Here is a 23,230-nt window from a genome sequence, read left to right as displayed (position 1 = left end):
TTCCGGCTCCGTCTAATTACTCCACCATGTTCTCTGCTCCAACCAATGAGCTCCTGATCCACATTGCTCTTCAGCCAATCATCCCTCCAGGCTTTGCTTTAAAATACCTTCATACGCAGAATCTCCAGCTCTTTAGCTGAGCTTCGACCCTCCTCCACCCCATCTCCACCATCAGGCTTCAAGCTCCTTCCGACTCCCTTATTTCCTCAGGCCTCCACTCCACTACCAGTATCAGGATCCCGGGGGAAGACTTCTCTAATTCTAACCCTAAGACGTTCATTCAAGCTCATGTCATTGTCAGCATCCATGTCTTCCACCAGGGTCCGAGCGCCAAAAGAAATCAAACATCAGCTAATAAACTCCTCTAATTGCCATCTCTGTGTTTCTCTCATTTGTGAGTCTTTCCAGGTTGAATTATAATCAACACAGTTAGTAGGATGCAGTTTACCCTGGTCAACAGATATTTGATAGAAATAGGAGACCTCCTTCTTTTAAAATAAAGCTGACTTCCTCTGAATGTTTGTACATATTAGTAGACTGTACATACAACTGTTTTCATTTCAGTTTATTCTCTGACTCTTGAAAGTAAAATGCTAATGAGGGTATTTTGGACAGAAAACATGAATGCTATTTTTTCTTCTGTACTTTCATCTTTGTTGATGAGGCCTTGGAGAAATTATAAGACCTGGAGCAACTAGTTTCTTCAATTTTATTCTCTTTCTGCCCTTATTTCTCCAGCCAATGTATAAAAGACTACCCCTTTTTGGGATCCATCACCTTTTTTTTAATCTGATAATTAATGCTTTCTTTTGAATAAATTTAATTTGTAAAGAAACATAAAGGTTTAATGCTTTGTATTAAATGTAATGTTTTGCACAGTACTTAAGATGATATCCAGATGTGACACCAAACAATTAGTTTTTTTTAACCAAAAGACTCCTTCTCTGTACATCACAGAGACAACTCTTCAACCAATGACCAACGTTTGGTTTTGATAAGTTCTACAGTAATATGCACTTTAGAAAAATTTGTTCATTGGACCATGTTTCTATGAACTTGTTTCTATGAACTTAAATTAAATATACATTTCTGGGATGGACTATGTGATGGTGCAGTTGTTAGAACTGTTCCCTTGCAGAAACAAGGTCCTGGGTTCGAATCCCAGCCTGTCGTCTTTCTGCATTGACTTTGCATGTGTGGGTTCTCTCTACCCTGGCTTCATCCCACAGTCCAACATGTGGTTGTAAGATTAACTGGTCTCTCAAAAATGACCTGAGGATGTGTGTGTTTGTGTGTGTACACCTTTGAATTCGGAGACTGTTTATGTTGTCTGACTTTGATCTACAAAAAGAGTGCACCATTATTAGGTTGTTACATGCTCATAACTGTTCAGAACTTCACTTCAGTGACACTAAACCTTTTCCTGAATGCCCTTTCTCCAACTGAATACAAGTGAAATCATTAACTTTAGTTCACAGTTCATCTCAACTTGGTTTATTATGCACCTGCTAAACCTCTATGTGTGGTAATATGAATGTCACTTTTAATGGCATTACATAGGACTACATAGGATTTTCAATAAGGGGACCAAAGGTTGTATTTTAAATATCAGAGCAATTCACTTTTCAGTCTCCCGTGAAAATGTTAGTTTAAGAAGTTGGAAAGGAGGCTCCAAGTAATTGTTGGGCTTTGGATTCAGTGTAGCTTCCATCCTTGCTGTGGAACAGTGGATCAGGTTATCACCAAACAGGAGTCCCGACAGGGGTCAAGGGAGTTGTATTGTCTATGTTGTGGGTCGGGGAAAGCATACATCTGTGACATATAGGGCATTTTGTAGGATGATCTTTGAGAGTATAAACTGCTGGGAATGCTTGTAAAAGCTATGTGATCCTTAAATAACCAAAGCAAGAGCTGTGTCTACATTCATGGTATAATTTCTGGCGTGTTCCTAGTGGGGACTGGACCCCCCCCCCCCCAAGGCTGTCATGGTTCTGTCACAATATGAGCTGTTACTGGACAGGATCACAAGGCGTAGTCGTGAAAATGAGGAAGTCTAGTTGACAACTTCTGGATATCATTGTTGTTTTTTGCAGATAACTTGTTCTGTTGGTGTCTTCAATCCATGATCTTTAGTGTGCAATGCAGCAGTTCGAAGCTAAACTCGTCTGCTCCTCTAAGTCTGAGGTTTTCTTTTTCTCCGCTTTGGGGTCAGTCTCTGCCTCAATCCGAGGAGTTCAGGTATCTTGATGTCTGGTTGACAAGGTATGGTGGGATGGAGCATGAGCTGGAAAAAGAAAGTAGGACTGAGGTTATGTCTGCAGTAATGCCGTGCTGTTGGGGGGGAAAAGACAGCTCAATTTACTGGTCTGTCAATGTTCCAAGCCTTACCTGTGGTCATATGATTTGGATTATGACAGACAGAGCGGGATGTTGGATACAAGCTGCTAAAATTTGCTTCCCCATTAGGATGGCTGAGTTCAGCCTTAGAAGATCCGTCATCCAGGAGGAAAGCTTCGGTTGGAGCCACTTCTCCTCCGCATCAAAAGAAATAAGCTCAAGGGAGTATTAGAATCAGATGCCTCCTGGACTGCTCCCTTTCAAGGTTTTCCAGGGTCATCCCGAAATGAGCTGGAGGATCATGTCTGTTTTTTTATTCTGGACCTGTTACCCTTGTAATCCAATCATGGATAAACAAAGGACAGTGATGAACAGTAGATGAACATATTACCTCTGTTCTGTTTTGCTATTTTTATGTCTCAGAAAAGTCTAAAATTTGACATTCATATCCTATCTATTATGCTGGACAAGGTCTATCAGGGGAACACAGTTTACACCACTTTAGGCGGTATTACACATAAAATCTGTTGTACAGAAAGAATACTTGACTTCAGATAAGTAAGACTAGTAAAAAAAAGAAAGAATGAAAACACAGTGAGTATGCTAAAAGACAGTTTTATTAGTAGACACTTATCAGCCAGAAATAACCACCTGAAAAAGGTCTTCCTGAAATACACCATTGAATAGGCAGTGTAAAAATAAGGCAAAGGGCTTAAGATAATCTATTTCACACATTTGCACCAAGAATAGGTTATACATTCACTTGTTACTGTAGTTATGCTCATGATAAATTTCTCCCCCACTCCCCAACACAATAGTGTAACAATACTCTTCATAATGCAATAACTGCTTTGGCAACAGCTTGGCAAAAATGACAGAGTTTGACCAAAACCTCACCAGTAGGTAGAATTTGGCAATGAAGCCAACTCCATCACATTGAAATGTTCATATAATTATAATCACCATTTAAAGATAAAACTTCTATCAAAACAGTTGTCATGGAACCTGTTATAGAGTATGTAGCATAGATTTTACAAATTAGAATTTGTTTTATTCCACAGACAAATTAAGTTCTTTATTAATAATTTGTCAGAATAGAACATATTTCAAAAAAGCAGAAGCGCAAAGTAAAACAATGACTTGTTCTTCCTCAGAGTAGGAACATGAATATTTGTGTACGTTCATATTATATCAAATTGTTATCTTGAAGTTATTTTCTTGTGTTTTAGCAATTGAGTCATTATTTTCTGCTCATTTTAACCTGCAAGCTAAAACTAAAGTAATATCAATGCTTTGGGTAATTTAGAGACCTCAACATCCTTTCAGCTACTCCTAGTCAGAGTCAAGGTTCACAGTAAGCCATCAGTCTGAACAGTGTTTCAGATTCTTATCACTTCATTTTAAAGCCATGCTTAATTCTACAGTTAATATGTAGTTTAACAACTCATTACAAAGTGCGAGAATGCATGAGTGAGTCTGTTAGTGCACATTGTTAAGCAGTGTGAACTGAAAATAGAGACAAACAACAAAAAATAAAAGTAAGTCTTTTGCTGCATTCTGTTTATCCAAGGATTCTGAGCTAGGATTTGGGAATGATGTCAGTCTGGAAAACCAGTAGGAATTCCTAAATAACCTACTGTTAGCAATGCAAGATGCTAACAATGTATTTCTATCCATTTTTTGTGTTCAGAGACTAAAAGCAACACGTTCACTAATAGATATTTCATAGCAACATATGTGCCACTTTTTTATCAAGATACGAGGTATAGGGAGTGTTAACAAATAGTACCTGCAAATTTCACAATGTTTTACATGTGTAGCAGCTGTATAAGATACTGAACCTACTGGGTTATTTGATGAACGCTGACTTTCTCCATCCGCAATTCCCACTAAAGGGGGCATGCTCTTTGCATTTCCAACAGAAACATCACAAAATCTGACTTTTGAGTCCTGAAAGTTGTATTCTGTGTTAGGAATATATCAGTGGTGTATTATCATGGACATGATGGTGTAGTCTCGGTGTGTTTAAGCAGCGCAACAATAAACTACACTACATAAAGGTGAAAGAAGCAGTTTTGTATAGAGGATCTAAAAACCTAATTCAGTGCAATTCAAACACCCCCACACAGGTGTTTGGGGGTTAGAAAATGTCAGAAGCCAATATGTGTTATGTAGTGGAATGAAGCTCATCATACATCAGAAATAAATAATCAAAGAGCTTATTTCCAAACTTTTACATATCCTTTTTTACTGAATAAGATGTTTTCATCTCTAAAGGTGTGTTTCCACAAAGAGACCAAAAACATTATTCCCCTGGAACTCCATTTCCCAGAATCTTTTACTTCGTCCTGACAGCTTATTACATGCATTTCCAGTGTGGGGTGCAAAACCAGGTTGTTTATATAAACTATGCCCACTGAGCAGAGAGGATCCTCCAACTGCAGCAGTGTTGCTGCTTCTTGGGACACAGATTTTTCCCCACTTCAAGAGGAGATCAGATTGGTTCGTGGAGGTTATGTTTTAAAAGCCAAGTACCATCACTTTAAAGCCCAAAGCGGTTTTGTGAAGTTTAAGCTCAAAATAACATGCGCAAATCTAACAGAATTTTTCTGAGAATTAACATACTCTATCTAAACATTCATTATGCTTATAGTTATCTGTTTCAAATGGGAGTGATAATTCTGCTGGTTGAGTAAAACCTGGATGGACTGCGACATAATGTATTTTTTGGAATCTCTGAGCTCTGCTTACAGCAGACATGCTGGTTGTGTGTGTAGAAGCCATGTGGTGAACAGCTGAGACCGAGATTTGCAGTTACATCATTTTGTGGAGTTTGTTATTTTGTGATTCAACTGCCTTTAGTTTGAACTGTTTTTGGTGTTTGTAGAAATGGTTTATATCACCTTTTAGCCAATATTCTACTATTCTACTATTCTACTATTTCTGTTGATACCACATATATGGTTCATGTTTAACTACTTGCAGTAAAGAAAGTCCAAGAAAACAAGAGTTAAATTCTGCCCCCAATACTGGGGGTTGGGCTTATTAAACTGTGTGTAACTAAAATGGATTTTAAAGGAACTGCGCAGATCTTGTCTCTTGACTGTGTGGGGGAATTGGAAGGAAGTTTAAATCCTGAAAATAAAAAAATGGATTTTCAGCAATAAAACTATACCTAATGATTCTGTCATAGTGATCACTCTTTATAACTTACGTAGAGTAACACCAAACCTTATGTAAAGTTGAAACTACAACTTTAAATAAATTCTGAAAATGCAGACTACAGGATGAAGCAGAGAGGAAAATAAATAGTAAGTTTCCAGTTTCAAAAATGAAAGCCTTTGAGATGTGGCTCATAGGTCCTTTAACAACACACACACAACAAAGTCTTGCCCCCGTTTCACCATGTCTTAAGCTTCAAACTTAAAATGTATTAATAATACACAGTCCTCCAAGCCTACGATCATTTTAATATGTTACTCAGAGCGTAAATGCAGAAGAATATTGTACGATTAAAAGTTAAAACTGCATAAAATGGCTTTCACGCAAGTGTTACTTGCTCATTTCCACAGACAGCTGAAAGTAGAAGTCTGTGTTTAATTTAATTAATATTTTCACCAGGCTTAGATAATTTTATTAATGTGTTTGCATGTTAACACTGTAAAACACTGATATTCAACATGAGTGAGTGGGTTTAAATGTGTTTGCAAACAACATTAATAATTAGTGTTGTTTCATTCCAAGCGCATTATATTTTTTACTGTCAAAATATGACATAGGCAGTTATTCTGTGAGGCTAACGATATGTTTCTACCCTTGTAATATGATTTGCCCCTAGTTTCCGAGGTAAAAACTAAAGTAAAAAAAAAACAAACGACCCCAGAAAACCACCTGGTTCGTGCAGTGGAAACACACCTTAAACCACCAACTGTTGCTATTTCATCAACCGTGTAATCTTGAGTGCGAAAATGGTTTTGGCTGGTGGATATTTAGCTTTGGAAAGAAACTCTTTCAGTGAAACAACACTCTACACTAGTATGACTCAAAGAGAGATAAATGACATCAAATAGAGTTAAACATAGTTTCACCAAGAAGCACTAAATATATATATTTTTTTATATTTACGTGAATTTTAGAAATACATAGAAAAATATATATAGTCATCTGAATGCCCATTATACAATTCTACCCAGTAGAGTCAGAAAGAAGCCTGTACAGTAGTGAAGATTACATGTGATACATACAGAGGGGGCTACGGACCGTGTGAGATTTGGAAGTGAAAGCTGTTTAGAAAATATTCAATGCGGCTGATGGTGAAGTCTGGCCACAATCATTTCCTCATCCATGTCAATACTAAATTTTTGAAGAAATGTTCCGAAAACCAAATCTAAACGTCTATTTTTGTGTTTGCCTGCATGATGCATGCTGGTCATTTCTTTTTTAAGGAATTTGATTGACTGGCAAGTCAGCACCACCAGCATATAGGGATACTGGCAACAACACTTTTTACCCCGCAAGTATAGAGATGCCTCTCATTTACACTAACAGCCCCCAGACACAACCTCCAAGGACGAAGGACCCACAGCACAAGTATGAGTGAGACTACATGTAAATTATGTTTGTGTTAGAAGTATAAAAATGCTACAATAAGTGCACACAGCTTTTAAGCAGGCAGCATTTGACACATTTTAAAGATTTTTTTACTTTGTAATAGTGTTTAACTTTGTTACGGTTTATATTAGTAAAGCCAAGTACACGGATGATCTGCTTTAGAACTCATATATAGAGGTATTCTGATGGCTGACCAATATAGTAAATGAAAAAAAACTTTTAAATTTTAAAATAAAAAAGGTTAATTTTCACAAACGTATGGCAATAGAGAAACGTTTTACTTAAAGAATTAAATACTGGTAATTTAAAGTTGCAGTGCTGGGAAACTTAGAGGTTTCTTTTGCTTTTTTTGTCACATTTAAATGTTTCAAATCATCAAGCTAATTTTAATATCAGGCAAAGATTAACTGAATACAAAAAGGTGGAAAAAAGGTGTCCAAACCAACCTGGCTGTCAACAAGTAATCGCCCCCCTTTTTAAATCATGAATAACTGTGATTAATCACATTTTTTGGTTCAGTGAAACTGAAGCAGCAGTTGCCAACACATTTTTGTAATACTTACCAGAAGGTTTCTTACATGTGGAGAAATGTTGGCCAACTCTTCTTTGCAGAATGTATTTTTTCATTTAGACTAACTGGAAGGTTACTGAGAAATAAATACCTGGTTAAGGTCATGTAACAGTATCTCAACTGGATTTAGGTCTAGACTTTGACTAGGCCAGTCCAAAACCTTAATTGTTTAGAGCCCCACTGAGGTGGAGTTGCTGGTGAGTTTTGGGACATTTTCCTGCTGGGTAACCCAAGTGCCCTCAAGCAGATCACAAACTGTTTTCTAGACATTCTCCTGGATTTTCTGGTAGAGAGCAGAATTACATTTAGGTCAGACAGGTCCCAGAGCAGTAAAGCAGCCCAAGCCCATCACAGTATCACAACCATGTTTAACGGTTGGCATGATATTTATTTCTGAAATGCTGTTAGCTCTATGTGAAATGTACCGGAATGCACAACTTCCAAAACGTCCCATGCTTGTCTCGTCACTTAGTGAATATTTACCAAAAGTCTTGTGGATCAACATGTCTTTTCCTTGACAAATGTGAAACGTCCCTTGGTGTTCTTTTTGGTCAGATTGGGTCAGGAGGTATGAGTTTTTGAAATCTTTTTGTCTAGTTCATGTTGTCAAACAGGTGCTATTAAAGTAATTTATTTATTCTGCTGGTCTGACAGTAATCAGGCATGTGCGTGGCAGTCAGTTGATTAATCAAGAGCAGCAATTACATTTTCAGAAAAGTCCCAGTTGCTCTGGATCCCTTTTTACCCCTTAATAAATGAAATCCTCATTTGAAAACCACATTCTGTTTTTAGTCAGGTTACCTTCGTCTGATATTAACACTTGTTTAACACTTTTTAAGAGCACTGTAGATATTTTTGCTCATCACTCCCTTACATCTATTATGTCTACTTGACCCACACTAGATAGATTAAAGTCTATCAAGTCTATCACATGTATGTTTTTTTAATCATCGATTAGTTGTACATTTTAATACAATTTGAAGACCTATAGTAGAGGGATTTGTAGTGAAAAGAAAACAAGAAAAATTGTTTTTTGTTAAATCCAAAAATTTGGTCTCCATCCAAAAAACCAAATGATGTAATTGATTGTAATTGTTTTTTCTGTTAAGATCAACATCATGGTAGAGATGCAGATGTGGAATGTTGTTGATTAAAGAACCATGGCACATGACAGATTAGTAAAGATCATTAAAAGGCTTGGAGTAGTTGAACATCAGATAGTCCATGTAGTAGAAGTCGTACACTTTCTGTCTCTCCATCAAGCTGACCTGGGAAAAGTATTTTTCTGTGATCTCTTTAGAGGTCCGCACATCTTTAGGATTCCTGTCTTTAAAACTAGGTAGTTTGAGGCTGTCCGGTGCTCTGATCATTCGCAGGAGAAAGTTGGACTCCTCATCCATGTTCTCAAACTTGCCGATCAGGTCATAGTCTATGAGACAAGGGTGGCAGAGCTTGTTCATCTGCTCCCAGTGAATGTCCATTCCCACAGGCCGGTGGCCATCCAGCAAGTACTGGACAAACTCTTTGAATGTGACCCCATTGCCAGTTTTAAGGGCTTCTGCAGATGGGGCAACCCTGTATTTTGATATGATGGGTTTTCCAAACAGATTGTGGTAGTAATCATTGGGGTTCTCAAACTTGTCTCTGTATGCTGAAACAACTCTATCAAGGGGCTCACGGACAAACATGAATTTTTTATAGGTTTGAAGACGGTGCATTATTTCTTTTTGGTTGAATTTATTGAGTGTCTTGAGATACCCACCATAGTGTACCTGTTCATGTTTAAGGTTGTTCGGGTTGGACGCCTTGCCCGATAACACTATAAGGGTCCTTTTCCAGTTGGAGCAACCTGATTTGGGCACCTCACAGTATAATACTTTGTATTTCTCCTCCACATAAATGTATTTCACATGATCAGGTGTGATGGACTTTGAGATACCACTTTTATATTTAGCACACATATTCTTCAACACCTGCTTCCGTGCTTTTAAGATGCTCGAGAGGTTACTCAGGCTTTCTTCCAGCGCAGAACCAGGAGGAGATGTTAAGGAGACGTTTTTGCTGTGAGTGATCTGATGACTTGTTTTCAGCAGTTTGCGCTGTCTCTTCGTGATTTGAGAGGAGCCTATATCCTGCTCCTGAGAGACAGTGGCAGCTTTCTGCTTGTTCTCCTCAACGTTCGGGTGCTGCATTGGGGAGACGGGGTTGGCTTCTGCAGCTTGGAGGTCCTGATAAAACAATGACAGCACAGAAGGAATGAGAAGCAGCAAGCAGCAGACATGGGAGACCAAACAAAACAACAATTTGTGCTAAAAATGGAAATATCCATGTGAGAGTGTCCCTGTCTGAAAAAAAATAAAATATATCAACACGTTTATCCCAGGTTTAAATCTCAAAGTGGTCACTTGATGGTGCTGTTTTACCACTGCTTAAACAAAGCTGTAACTTTGTTAAATGCAAATGTCAGAGAGAGCTCAATGTAATCTGTGACCTATCAATAAACAGAGCTGTAACATCATATAAACGTCTTATAAACACCTAACGGGATATGTAAATTAGAATCATCTACTGCCCGATTACCATCAGACGACAGTTAAGGCCATCACACATTCTGACATTTTATTTCAATTAAATGCTCTAATGGCACCATTAAGCCAATGGACTAGATGTATAATTTTAGTTTTACGACAGAAAAGGTGACAGGGCCGTCATAAATCTCAGGTCCTCATCTTTCTGTCATGGGACATCCATAGGCAGAAAAATAGGGAGCATTTCTTGCCTGTCTGTTTATTGTAAAACACAAGCTAGACACAGAGCTATGCAGTAGAATCGCTTTCTTTAGGCTTTGCAGTGCTGTAAGTCTCTCCTTGCTGCTGATAAATACAGCAGAAAAAGGAGAGGGGGCCCCGTGTCAACTGAAAGCTCATAAAATCTACTTGATGAATCGCCTGCAAGTAACACATAGGGTCTCTTGCTTGCTACCTGAACACTTTGCTGCATGTGGCTCAAATCATCAATCAACACGTCAATGTTTTATTTTTTGTAATCTCGGAAATTTTAGTTTTTTTCATTAGAATAATGGAGGACAATTCAGGTTATGTTCATCAGAAGTCAGCTAATTAGGAAATAGAGCATGGTTGTCCAAAGTGGGGCTCCTGGAATAATGTTGTGTGGCCCCTGACCGCAATTCAAGAATGGTACAAATTTGGCCCTCTAGCAAATGAAGATAATGCACAAAATATTTTTCTTTTAATAGCCATGTTTTTGTTTAGCTGGTATTTTAATATAACAGTAAGTGGGGCAACTTTTACCTTGCTGGACAGGTAAAAAGATGACAATTTAAAATAATATTATTTTGAGATTTAAGTTGGAAACAAAATGGCACCCGTGTATTTTCAACTTGCTGATTTTGGCTGTTTTTTGCAAAAAGTTTGGACACCACTAAAATAATGTATAATTTATTCCAATCTGTTCTTGGAAGGCCACAGATGTTTGTTAGAGAACATCAGTAAACAAACAGCATAATGAAGGTCAGGAATAAAGTTTTGTGTAGATTAAACAAGGACAAGAAACCTTAACAACTCACTAAATAAAGTAGTGCTTAAACTTAAAAAAGATTATAAAATAAATAAATAAAAATATACCTTTCCAATTAATCTTGTTGACTTTTGTTTTCAAATAAAGATTTAATTACAATGGCAAATAACTTTATATTCATATTTGTTGTCCAAATCCAGCACATTTTACAGCTTACTACTGAATACATCATGAAGAACAAGCTGGTGCCACTAAACTGCATTCAGTAAGTTATTAAAATCAATTCTGAGTAACAGCCAGATGTGTTGCTCTCTGTGTTTTTCACACACAACATAAATAAATAGTGGTGTAAGGAGCACAACGTATGTTCATGAAGCTGTGTTTGAACATATAGGTTTTGTTACTGTCTGTCAGTTTGAGCTTGTCTGTTAGGTCCAACAGAGCAATGAACCTAAACAAAGTAATGCTGCCTCACAGTTTAAAATAAATAAGAAAAAAGAGCCTCTTTTGATTTGGATAATGCAGAGACAATACTAAAACACACCACACAATGAGAGAATGTCTATGAGCTGAAGCAGTTTCATGAAGGAAGAATGAGCCTTCCTCCTAAATGCAAGTCTCAGTAGCAATTTTGGAAATGTGAGCACAGTTGCTGCTACTAAGCCTTGAGTTCTAATTAAGTTAAGTATTTTTACCTTAAAATATAGGCTTTAAGCAGTCAACCCTATAGTGACAAATGTATCACTTTTCATTAATGCATTTTCAAGACCCCTGTTTCTTTAATGAGGTTGGTGCTTGTCTCAAAAACCTACTGCATTGAATCCTATATTCAAAAGTGCAAGATGGCTGTGTGCACCTTCTAAGAAACAAAGGTTTTAAGGAGCACAAAGTCCTTTTTTTTAAATGGTTACAAGAAGTAAACTATATTAAAAAAATAGAGTCATAAAGCAAATAATAACTTCAAATATTATGAAATGCTTACCCAAACTGTGGTGAATATATGTGCATCAGCTGTGATTCCTTAGACATAAAGATTTATTATATGGGCCATTCCATAAGCTGTTTTTCAATGGATTTCTTTATCTAATTTGTGTGACCAAAATAAGTACTGCAATACATTTATGGCATTTATGATTTGAATCTGACATTTGTGTATATTGTAAATTGTCAGTATGCAATTTATCAGTGTAATATTGCAACAATCTCAATAGCTAGGTATTTCATTAACTATTATTTAGTCTTGTTTTAAAGTACAGAGGTATCTGACTATTAACTATTGCATCAGCTGTTAAAGGTTCAATGAAAAAATCATGCATCCAGAGTATTAAGAACATGCTTTTCTGTTTTTGCAATATATATATAAATTAGGTCTCTCTAAATTGCCCTGATGTGTGAATGAGTGTGTGCATGGTTGTTTGTCCTGTATGTCTCTGTGTTGCCCTGCGATGGATTAGCGACCTGTCCAGGGTGCACCTTGCCTCTCACCCGCAGACTGCGGGAGATAGGCACCAGCTTCCAAGTGACCCACTATGGAATAAAGCGGTATACAACATGAATGAATAAATGAATGACTATAAATCAGATCAACCCCTTGGTGTTAAAGCTGTATAGACAGAGACAATAACCAAGACAAAATCTTGGGAGGAATAAAAAGACAAAGAATGGCACCTGGGCTTGGTAAAGTGGGATTGTCTACTCAGTAGAACAACTGCAGGGACAGTGTAGGGTCAGCCTCTCTACACAGATGTTATCAGACTCGCTGAGAGGTACAAGGCTGACAATCACTTTTTTTCCCCCTCTGATAGATAACAAGTCACAAGAACCTGCGTGACTGTGTGTTGGGAGAAACAAAGTCATTACGTACCCCTTTGGACTGCCGCAGAGAGCTTCCATACCACACTCCTGGTGAGATACAAGGGAAAAGAAGACAAACATGTCAGTGCTTAAGCACAAAGTCTACATTTTCATCCATGTGGAAGACAGTTATGAGCGGAGATGGGCCAGTTGCAGGTGTCAAGGTATACCAAGGTTAAAAACAATTACAGTTTCGAAACCTCTGCATTTTTCAATTATACAGTTTCTACGGTTCAAAATCCTTTTAATAGGATGACATAGAAAGAGGCTGAGTTTTTTTTTTCCTGTAATATGGAGCATACAACAATGCAACACTCCCTTTCCAACACCTATTGCTGTGCACTTCCAGCAAGCTGGCCAAAAGAGCTCTAATACTCTTTACCTGCACTTAAAAGAAATACTGATTGCATGGTTTGGAAATATTTTAAACCAGTAAAATTGTCATCGTGCTTTTAATTATTATACTACATTTTGTGTACAGTGATACAGTGGTACTTTTACTCAAGATTATTTTACTATGAGCATCTCTCACTGCCCTATGCAAAGTTGTAAGTTCGTTAGCTCCAACAATTAATTGCTCACCATCACTTTGCATGTCTATTTTTACATCCTTAATTATGTTGGGATCCCAGCCATGGATACAACATGATGGGCCAGTAAGAACTTTTCTGGAACTTTCAAAATAAATCGCATTAACCTACTTCCAGCACAGGCAGAAACGGGGGTAACAGCGGACTTCCCGTGACATCACTGTCCGAATAAAAACCCCGCTTTTGCAACAAACTGAACTCTTCCACGCAGGTCCCCAGCGGAACTGGATGGAGGGACACAGCGCCCTAATGTCTCTTTGCTGGCAAACAGACATAAACTCTTAAAACTGGATCCAAGAGTGTCATACGATCACGCAATCATATGCACTAAGTTAAGTAGGAATGAATTGCTAATTGTGTATCCGGTATTCACTCATTAATGGGGGTAATTTTCAAGCTAGTAAAATAATATTTCCCTAAATATTATTTTACCAAACCTGATAACTAAGTAAACACCATTAAGCCCAATTTCTCCAGAAAGATTTGGTTCTTATTCAAAATAATATTTCCGTAAATATTATTTTACTATTTCCTTAATAATATTTCTTTAAATATTATTTTAATAAATAAAGGCAGCTAATTAAACACCGTTGAGAATAAGTCATCCAGAAGGTTGGTTTTATTCAGCAAATCATTCTTTAAAATATTATTTCATTAAAATAATATTTTATCTGATCTTGCATTGTGAATGGTTGTCTAAAGGTTTGCTGATTATTGCCTAAGTTAGCTCCAAGACTAACTTAACTTCATTTCCAGATTCTTCAAGATAATCTTTGGTTCTCAAACATAAATAACATTGCATGGTAATGTTGCATCACTCGTTCGGTCATGGTTTTCAATCATCTTTAATCAACTTGTTTATATTGTACATAGCCCATTAGTCTTCGTTATTCTTTAATTCTGCTTGGTAGTTTAGTTGGATTGTTTTAGCATAGTGAAGAGTTTGTTAATTGAAATATGTTTGACTTGAGTTGACTTATTTTTGTTAATAAATTCTTGTATTTTAAGAAATTGTGTGAATTCATTCCATATATGTGCAGAGTTTATGTTGTTCAATAATGCCAGAGCTCGTCTCACACCTTTCTATTCTGTCCTAATACCATCGCCTTACTGGGCTGGTATTCACAGGATAAGCCTTAACAGACCGAAATATTATTTAATAAAATATTCAAGTATTAATATTACATATTAAATAATATATACATATTCATAATTACAACAATTAAATACGACAACCTGATTATTACACAAGTAGAAGATAGGTAGCTCAATATGCTCTGTGTTAGGAATGACCGGGCGCAAGCCAGGAACTTGGCAGATAAGTTGTGCTCAATGTGGAGGCAAGAAAAGACAAAAAAAAACACAAACACAATAGACTGATAGTGACCGAATGTGCCGAAGCCAATAAATAAGTAAGAAAAAGGGAAAATATGTAATTGAATTGCTGAACAGAATGAGGAAAGAGGCAGTTTGATAAATTTCTGGAGGACAGCGGGAGAGCAATGGAGATGTAGAGAGCTGTTTTGTGTTGCTTTTGGGACAGGTGCGATGTGTATTGGCAGATGCGCCACAGAAGGACAGACGATGTGTTTAGTGGTCCATCTCCAGCTGGACATCTTCTTTCCTAGGGTTCTCCCATCATGCTGATATGTAATCAAACTGACAGCTCTGAGTGGGGCTGCATGGCTGTTGATTTTGGCGGGGAAGGTGGGGAGGGGGGTTGAAGACACCTCTGCCTGACTGGCTTGTCACTTCCAATTTGAGGGTGGAAGTGATGGGAACCTGCATGAGGGGGGTTTAGGAGAGGGAGTCTGTTGACGCAGGCCACAAACCTCCCTTAAGTAATGAGATGTGCACAACCCTAACTCACACTTAGACACGCCTCGGTGGGGCAGGAATAAAACATGTTGCTCTGGTTCAGTGTTCTTTTAGATTAGTATGCGCTACCAAGCTTGCTGTTGCTGTGTGGCGATGTGTTTTGAATCTTTGTCTTCATTCTTCTGAACAAAAAATACAAAGAAAAGAAAAAAACGAGAGGTGGTCTGAGGCGACGGCATTTGACACTGTCTGATCTCGTTTGGATGCTGGTGTATTATTTAATCGCCTAACCCTAATGGCCGTACGTGTGGTATGTGTATCTGTGATTAATTTACATGGCCACACATGGAATCCATGAATATTTATCACAACAAAGATACCATCGCCAGGGAAGCACATTAGAGAGCAGAGATAACAGCGGTCTTTCTATGTGTCTGCTGTTATGAACTGACGAAGCCCATTGTAGCTGTGAAACGCCTTTAAAGCACATGCTTGGGTATTGATCTTGAGAACCCTATCAAAGTGGTAATTGAAATCTCCATGGGTTTAACTGGTTGCTTTTAAAATGTGTTTGGTCTCGTCCTCTTTTTACTAGTTTTAAGAGTAATTGGGGCTTCCCTTTAATACTTTCTACATCTTTAGCCAAGTATAAATAGATTTTTATCCATAGAACTCATACAATCAGCCTTGAAATTAATAATACATATAAACATTTCTTTTGTCAAGGTAGAATAATGATACAACAGACTACTTCAATGAAGTTTAATAATAACACTGATGCACTAGTATGAATTTATTTGTAATTTTCTCCAATTTGTACAGGTATAAAACTATATACCCTTGCTCACATATATACATACAGTTCCCCTCATTTTCTGGATGAACTTCCTACAGCAGGTTGCAGTGAAATCACATTCCTATTATTGACATATTCAGAGTTCTGGTGTACTTCGATTTAAATATTTTGCCACTTGTGGTAAAACTTGGTAGAACTCATTTATGTTGGTTGGTTTCCTGGGACAGCCCTGGCTTTTACATATTATCCACATTTACTTAAGGGTTGAGGTCATGACCCTTCTAGGTACCTAACATTAGCCTTTATCTGTCCTAAAGCCAGTTTTAAAATGTGTTTTAGTTCATTGTCCTTTGGAAAACCCAACTCTGACCAAGTTTCAACTACCTGGGTGTTGAAATGTAGTAAAGTTTGATGAATGTGGTAGTAGCCATCCTTCATTTACAACAAAGTTTGTGCAGTGCATCAGTAACACTGGTAGAAAAACAGACCCTCACCATGATGCTACCACCATCATGCTTCACACTTGCTACAATGATCTTAGGTGCAAAAGCCTTTGTGTTGTTGGCGCAAAATAGTTCTGTCATATTTTTTTGTCCAACCTTTATTATAAAAAGGGAACAAGCTGAATAAAAAAAGACATAAACCCAAGGAACAGAGCTTAACACCGGAGCCACAACAGTGGCAATTGCCACTGTGTTGTTAAAGTCATTTTGAAAATGAATCTGACAAAATTTATTTGAGAAATCAAAGCTTAAAAAAAAAGAGGAGGGAATTACGGCTTTGAAAGACCAGTACACTTTCAAATCGGGAACCAAAATTACATTTCATGAGAGGTACATTTGTTTCTTGACAGAGCATAAATGAAACAAGTAATATGTCTATATAAACTGAATTTGTAAATATCATTTTGTTTCTCTGTTGTATCCACTTGGTGAAGCTAATATTTTGATTGCAATTTCACACACACTCAATTCTACTCAGTATAACTATACTATTGATTTTCACCGCAGTGCAGTGAAAGAGTAATACATTGTTCAAAAGGGAAACTTCATAGTGAGAGAAACAGAACATTTAGGCCTGTAAATTCACATACAGATTCAGATAGATAATTTTGTTTTGCTTAATTGTATCAAATTATATCTTTATAACTGAATGTTATAGATAAATTTTGACAAAGGCCACCCCAATGTAGAAACTAATTGGTAAGTTTAAATGACTTAAATGTTGATAAACTCACCAGTCTGGATAGTTATCCAAATCAAATCAGCCTTATAACTGATACATGAAATTGTGTCTGAAGCATTAATCGATTTTCTTTTTTTTCCCACCCCTTTAAGCTTTTAATGCATGGAGGGAATGCTCAAAAAGTAACTGGATGAAAAATGCAAAAGAACAGCTTAAAATGCAAAACAAACATTTGTTACCACAGTCTGAACAGGGTGATCAGTCCTGCTTGACTCATTCAGGTCTGGCCATCTTTGAGAATTTTGTTCTGAGGTACTGGAACAGGTACCTCAAGGCTGTTCAACTCTAAGCAGTGTTAAACTATGTCATGTATACAGTCAGCCTAATAGGGATGTGGTAGTCTAGTAGTTAGAGGAACACACTTGTGTTCTGGGAGGGTGGTACAAATCCCACACACTGCCACTTTGGGTCCTTGAGCAATACCCTTAGCCCTGAAATGCTCCCTGGGCACCGCCCAGCCGCATACAGCTCCCTATGGGATGGACAAATTTCACTGGAATGTACAACTGCAATGAGAACCACAATAAAAATTATTATTATTATAATACTAGCCATTCAAAAAGAGGTTTTCCTCTTTGTTGCCAGAGAGTTTCACAGATGTTAGATTTTGGGCACATTTCATCTGAACTGAAATTGTCAGCTGAGTGTTGTTTTGATCATTTGACAGTATTTTAAGCATATCCCACTGAATAACATCAGCTTCACATTTAAAATTTGGACAAAATGGACATTCAGTATTAAACCTTATGATAACTTGTTATCTATTTAAATAAAATCTGAACCTATGTAACCTTCATGATCCCTTGCTTTGTCTTGTATGGGAGAGTCCCAAAAACTGCTTTCAAATAAACAGAACGAAACAGCAGCCTGAAAGGCTTCAAACACATTAATTGTTTTAGCAAACACGTTATGACAAAAAAAGGTAAAGGATAATTTCATTGATTGAGAGAAATAATCTTTTCAAACTAAGCCTGTGTGAAAATATGATTCAAACTTAGTTAAATCATGAATTAATGGTGATTAATTGCATTTTTTAGTTGAATTTTACAGGCCCTACCCAGGCCTGAATACTGCCAGACCTTAAAATCAAGAAATCACTGAACCAGAACCTGTTGGACAGCAGGAAGTAGGTTAAACATCTCAAGAAGCAACACATTATACCCCTAAAGTTCTAACAAAATTCAAGACAAGCAATAAAGTTGTTGACATCTGTTAGTCTGCAAAGGGTAACAGAGCTTTTTTTTAGAGCCTTGGTACTCCAGCAAACCACTGTGAGAGCCAAATGGAGAAAACATGGAACAGTGGTCTCAGTTAAGGTAGCTGTTCATGATTCACCAATAGGAAAGTGACTGGACAAAAATGGCATCCATTAGAGAAAACTACTGTTGACCAAAAACAAAACAATGGCCTGTCTCACATTTGCTAAGAACATCGTAATGATTGCCAAGACTTTGGGATAATATTTTATGAACAATAAAAAAGTGGAAGTTTTCTAAGGTGTGTTACCTGTTATATCTGGCATAAACCAGCACAGCAATAGTCAAACGTGGTGGTGGTAGTATCATAGTTTGTTTGTGACTGTTTTGCTTCCTCAGAACCTAGAGGACTTGTCATAATTCACATCTCTAGCAGACAACTCAAATGGAGAATGTCCAGCCTTCTGTTCCTGATTTTAAACCAGAGTACACCTCTGATGGTTTAAAAAAAGGTTTTAAATTGGCCTACTCAAAGTTTGGGCTTGAGTTCGATTGGGGCATGACCTGAAACAGCACTTACTGCTTGCACATCCTCCCTCAAATGATACTACTATCACATAATAAGGTCATAAATATGACAGTTACACTATTTCAAAATCATGGTCTCTAAATATTGTGAATGCTAAAACATTTAGACTATTTAGGAAAAATCCTACACGGCATTATGTTTTTTTTTTTTTTTATTGGATCAAATTTTGCCATAGCAACATATCTAAACAAGTTGATGAACCCATGATTATAAGTGGCAATCTGCACCACCTTACAAAACTTTCTAGAACACATATGCATTAATTATATAAATGGTCAGATATTAAAGAAAAAGTTGTTTTTATCCCTTGATATTGAGAATCAATACTGGTAGCTCTGTTTTGAGGTTACAGCAAAACAAATCCATATTAAAACGCACATATTCACTCACTGGATAATAAATAGCTGGTGTTTTGTTTTTCCTCTCAGGATAGTCTAATACTCTGTAAATTTTATGATGGAAGCTGATTGAAAAGCAAAACCATGCTTTTGTGTCCTGTCCGTCTGTTGCCCTTCAAACCAACCTTGACCAGCCACTTTTCTTTCTGAGACAAAAGCCTCTGAATATTCATGCACAGCCCGGCATCACTACAAGGATCCACATAAGCAAGGGGCACATCATTAGCAGATCCATTAGTGCTCGTTCCTCTCAAACATCCTTATTCAGCTCCCTTGCAGACACATACATCAAACATTATTTCTTTTCTCTGCCACAGCCGCCGAGGAGGAGCAAAGGACAAAAACAATGTGAAATAATGAGCTTGTTAAGAGAAGGCTTGTGACCCCATGTTCGGGGAGAACTTGTTAAATCCTCGTTTTTAACCAGAGACAGTCCAGGAGGGAACTAGAAACCAGACAAGGCGTGTCTTCCTCCAGCCCACTATTCAGACTAGGCAGTCATGCTGCGCCACCATAAACCTTTCATTAGTCATTCAGCACACTGAGCGAGCCTGACCCCAACCAGCTGCACTCCCCTCTCCCTGCAAACCACCCACACCTGCATTTTGCAAAACCGATCCTCCCCCTCTTGACTCTTTGTGGGAATACAAGGCACGGGTATGCTAGAGAGGTTTATCAGAGGAAAAGCACTTGAGAATGAAGGTATTAGACTTTGAGCTCTGCTTCATTGATGTTTTAAGTTGTTGTGGTAAGAGATAAAACGAGGTTTTAGCTGGTGCTAAATTCCTCCAGGACTGGGCAGGAGAGAGCAGCTGCTGGGGAAGGGTAGGTGACGGGTGGGCAGGCAGTGAACTGAGATTAAAGTTGTGCTTGAGGAGGCTCTCCAAAGACCCAACACCAACCATCTGAAATTAGTTTGGATTATCATCAGAGGACTGGTTTGTGAAAAAAGGCTCGAAAGATTTGAGACAATGTTGAGTTTGGCTCAGAATGAATTAACACGTTTTTAATTGAATCAATGACAATGAGTGGCAAATGAGCCAAAACAGGGAAACAAAGAAACCATGGCACCTTTCCAAATTAATCACAAATAATGATGAATTAAAAACCAACTAAAATACTTAATGGACCCAAGAATTAGCACAAAGGGATTTGAAACATCAACACTGCCAAATGCGGTACTTGAGTTCTTAAATGCAGCTCCCTGGCCATGAAAAGCCTATTTATTCTAATAGTTCACATGCATTAAGTAGTCTCTCTTGGTTTTATGTTATGATAAAAAGACGTCAGGAATTGATGTAGGTAGTGATGCAGCAATAGTCCTTGCATAGACTTAAATAATGTGTCATTACTGACATCATACCTGCCTGCAATGTATGAGGTGCTTGACATCTTTCCTGTAGTTTCTATCTTTTACTGTTTAATATGCTCTGATTGTCTATTTTTTTGTTAAAAATCCACCCCGGTGAGGATGAAAATGTCCAACAAAAATAAATACAGGTCCATCTCAATACATTAGATAATCGTCGAAAAATTAAATTATGTCAATAACACAATTCAAAAAACAAAACTCACCTGATTTAGATGCAGAATTATAAATTTTCATTTTAATTTAATTATTTTTCTTAAATTAGCTGATTATGGCTTGCAGCTAATATTTAGAAAGAGTTTTTTTTAAAACTGAACTGTTGACTTACTGAGTATGTCCAAGTACTGTAGTGTGGCTGCACTCAATACTTGTCTTGTTTTATTGTGTGAGGTACTGGATCAGTGTGTCATGGCATGGAAGTAAACAGCCTGTGGTACTACTGAAGTTAAAGGTGGATTTCAGCTTATCTCCATTGTTGGGACTGATGTCTGTCATACATTTTCAGAAGAAACCACAAAGATGATCTATGGAGCTTAGCCTGAATGAGGGCCACCTTTGTCTACCAAACCTTTTCCTTCCACTCAACTTTACCTTAATATTCTAGGATATAACATTATGTTACCAGTTAGATCTTTAGCAATGCCTTTTGTGTTTACCCTCCATGTAGAGGGTAACAAAGACTGTCTGCCGGACTAGTGTCAAAATCAGCAGTCCAACTCATGATTCTGTAAATGTGATATAAGATTTTTGTATTACAAATCATCTTTTTATTGGTCCTGTGTAATATAAAAATTATCTTGAGAGACTAAATGGGTTTTTATTTACTGTGCACCAAATTAATCAAAATAAAGAGAAATGAACTCTTGGAATATATCACTGTGTAATTAATCAATATAATATACTTGTTTGCATTTTTTCATTAAATTACTGAAATAAACAAACTTTTAAATTAAATTCAGATTTATTCAAATGCAATGGTAATGTTCTGCATCAATGAACTAAATTCTAATTGACTACATGATGATGCTTTTATCTCACTAACACAAACAACAGCAGCAATAAAGAACCCCACCACCCAAGCATAATTACTTTATCCAATCCCTTTTAATGGCAATGCTGTTTCAGAATTAATTCTTTTGCTTTAATTTTGCTGTTATTCTTTAAAAGGTTTGCTGCTGAAAATGTATGAGAGTTCTGAGGCTGGACATCAAAAAAGATTATAAAGTTTCATAGTTCAGGAAAATGTTAGGTGAATATTTTTTGGTTGAATTTAAGGAAGTCTTTATTTCAAAACGTGTAGCCGCCCTTTTCTGACACCTACACATTCTTAAATTATTTGGAATAATAGGTTTTTTCATTCAGCTGCTGTTGATTTTCTTTTCATAGACTAAATATTTTTCTTGCCACTGGGTTATAGTATGTTGTATTCTTGGTCATTTTAAATTGAAATTAAATAAGTTTGTACTGTTTGCCTGTCTCTATTCATATATCTGGAAAATGAAACATTCCAATTCAAACCGATATTCCTCAGATTATTTACTGAATTAATGTGTATTCTTTACATTTTTCACTGATGCAACATATTGTATGGGTTATTCCTTGTCTCACTTAGACCAAACAATTCTGTACTGTGACTTGTTTATTGCATGTGCAGAATGCGAGTCTTCTGTTTTATGGTTAGAGCTTTTTATTTAATTTTTTTCCAGTCCACATTTTCTGCTGCTCACTAATGGAAGCTAATGAAGGTCAATAATGACGATGGCCCTTCAAAGCAGATAAATGCAGGCACTGTCATAATGACTTCATTGTAAATTTATAGGAGCTGGAGATGGTTGTAGTGGAAACCTGTTGGATGGAGCCGTGTGACGTGGAAATGGTAATGATGCTACTAAGATAATGTTTTGTTTCGGCTCTTGCTCATTAAAATTCTTCAGTGAACAGCACAATTTCTTTTACTGCAATTCAACAAGAAGAAAGAATGACCGTACTTACAAGGACTGAAAGGGTTGGTGAAGCAAACACATTTACAGTGTGCATAAAGCGACATGTGGACTCCAACCGGGCTTAGGACCACAATTCAAGGTCAGCTCTTCGGACTGTGTGTAAATCATGGGGAATATGCTCTTTCATTAATCGAAAGAGGGGTAGAAAAAACGACCCTTCCTCCCGACCCAACAACCTACTGTGTTAAATCATTGTCCCATCCATGCGCCATAAATAACACATGGTTTGGCCCATGCTTGTCAGTGGAAGAGCAAAGGTTAAAGCATACAAGCAGTTAGTGAGATACGAACTGAGCTCAACAGACGGCTATTATGC

The 23,230-nt window shown here is 37.3% G+C and overlaps 1 protein-coding gene across 1 annotated transcript in view; it reads right to left on the bottom strand.

Moving 5' to 3' along the window:
* Positions 1 to 2,936: 2,936 nt before the first annotated feature.
* Positions 2,937 to 23,230, bottom strand: part of LOC124867406 (carbohydrate sulfotransferase 8-like) — a 262,199-nt gene continuing 241,905 nt past the window's right edge. Inside the window, exons 3-4 of the mRNA XM_047363832.1 lie at positions 12,921 to 12,958; positions 2,937 to 9,747 (exon numbers count right to left, since the gene is read on the bottom strand). Coding sequence (XP_047219788.1) covers positions 8,695 to 9,747; positions 12,921 to 12,958 — 1,091 coding nt within the window. The 3' untranslated portion in view covers positions 2,937 to 8,694. The remainder of the gene's footprint in view (positions 9,748 to 12,920; positions 12,959 to 23,230) is intronic.

This window comes from Girardinichthys multiradiatus, chromosome 4 (genome assembly GCF_021462225.1).
Source record: "Girardinichthys multiradiatus isolate DD_20200921_A chromosome 4, DD_fGirMul_XY1, whole genome shotgun sequence".
Lineage (NCBI taxonomy): Eukaryota > Metazoa > Chordata > Actinopteri > Cyprinodontiformes > Goodeidae > Girardinichthys > Girardinichthys multiradiatus.
Note: the sequence above shows the minus strand (reverse complement) of the source record. Positions and strands in the feature narration are given on the sequence as shown.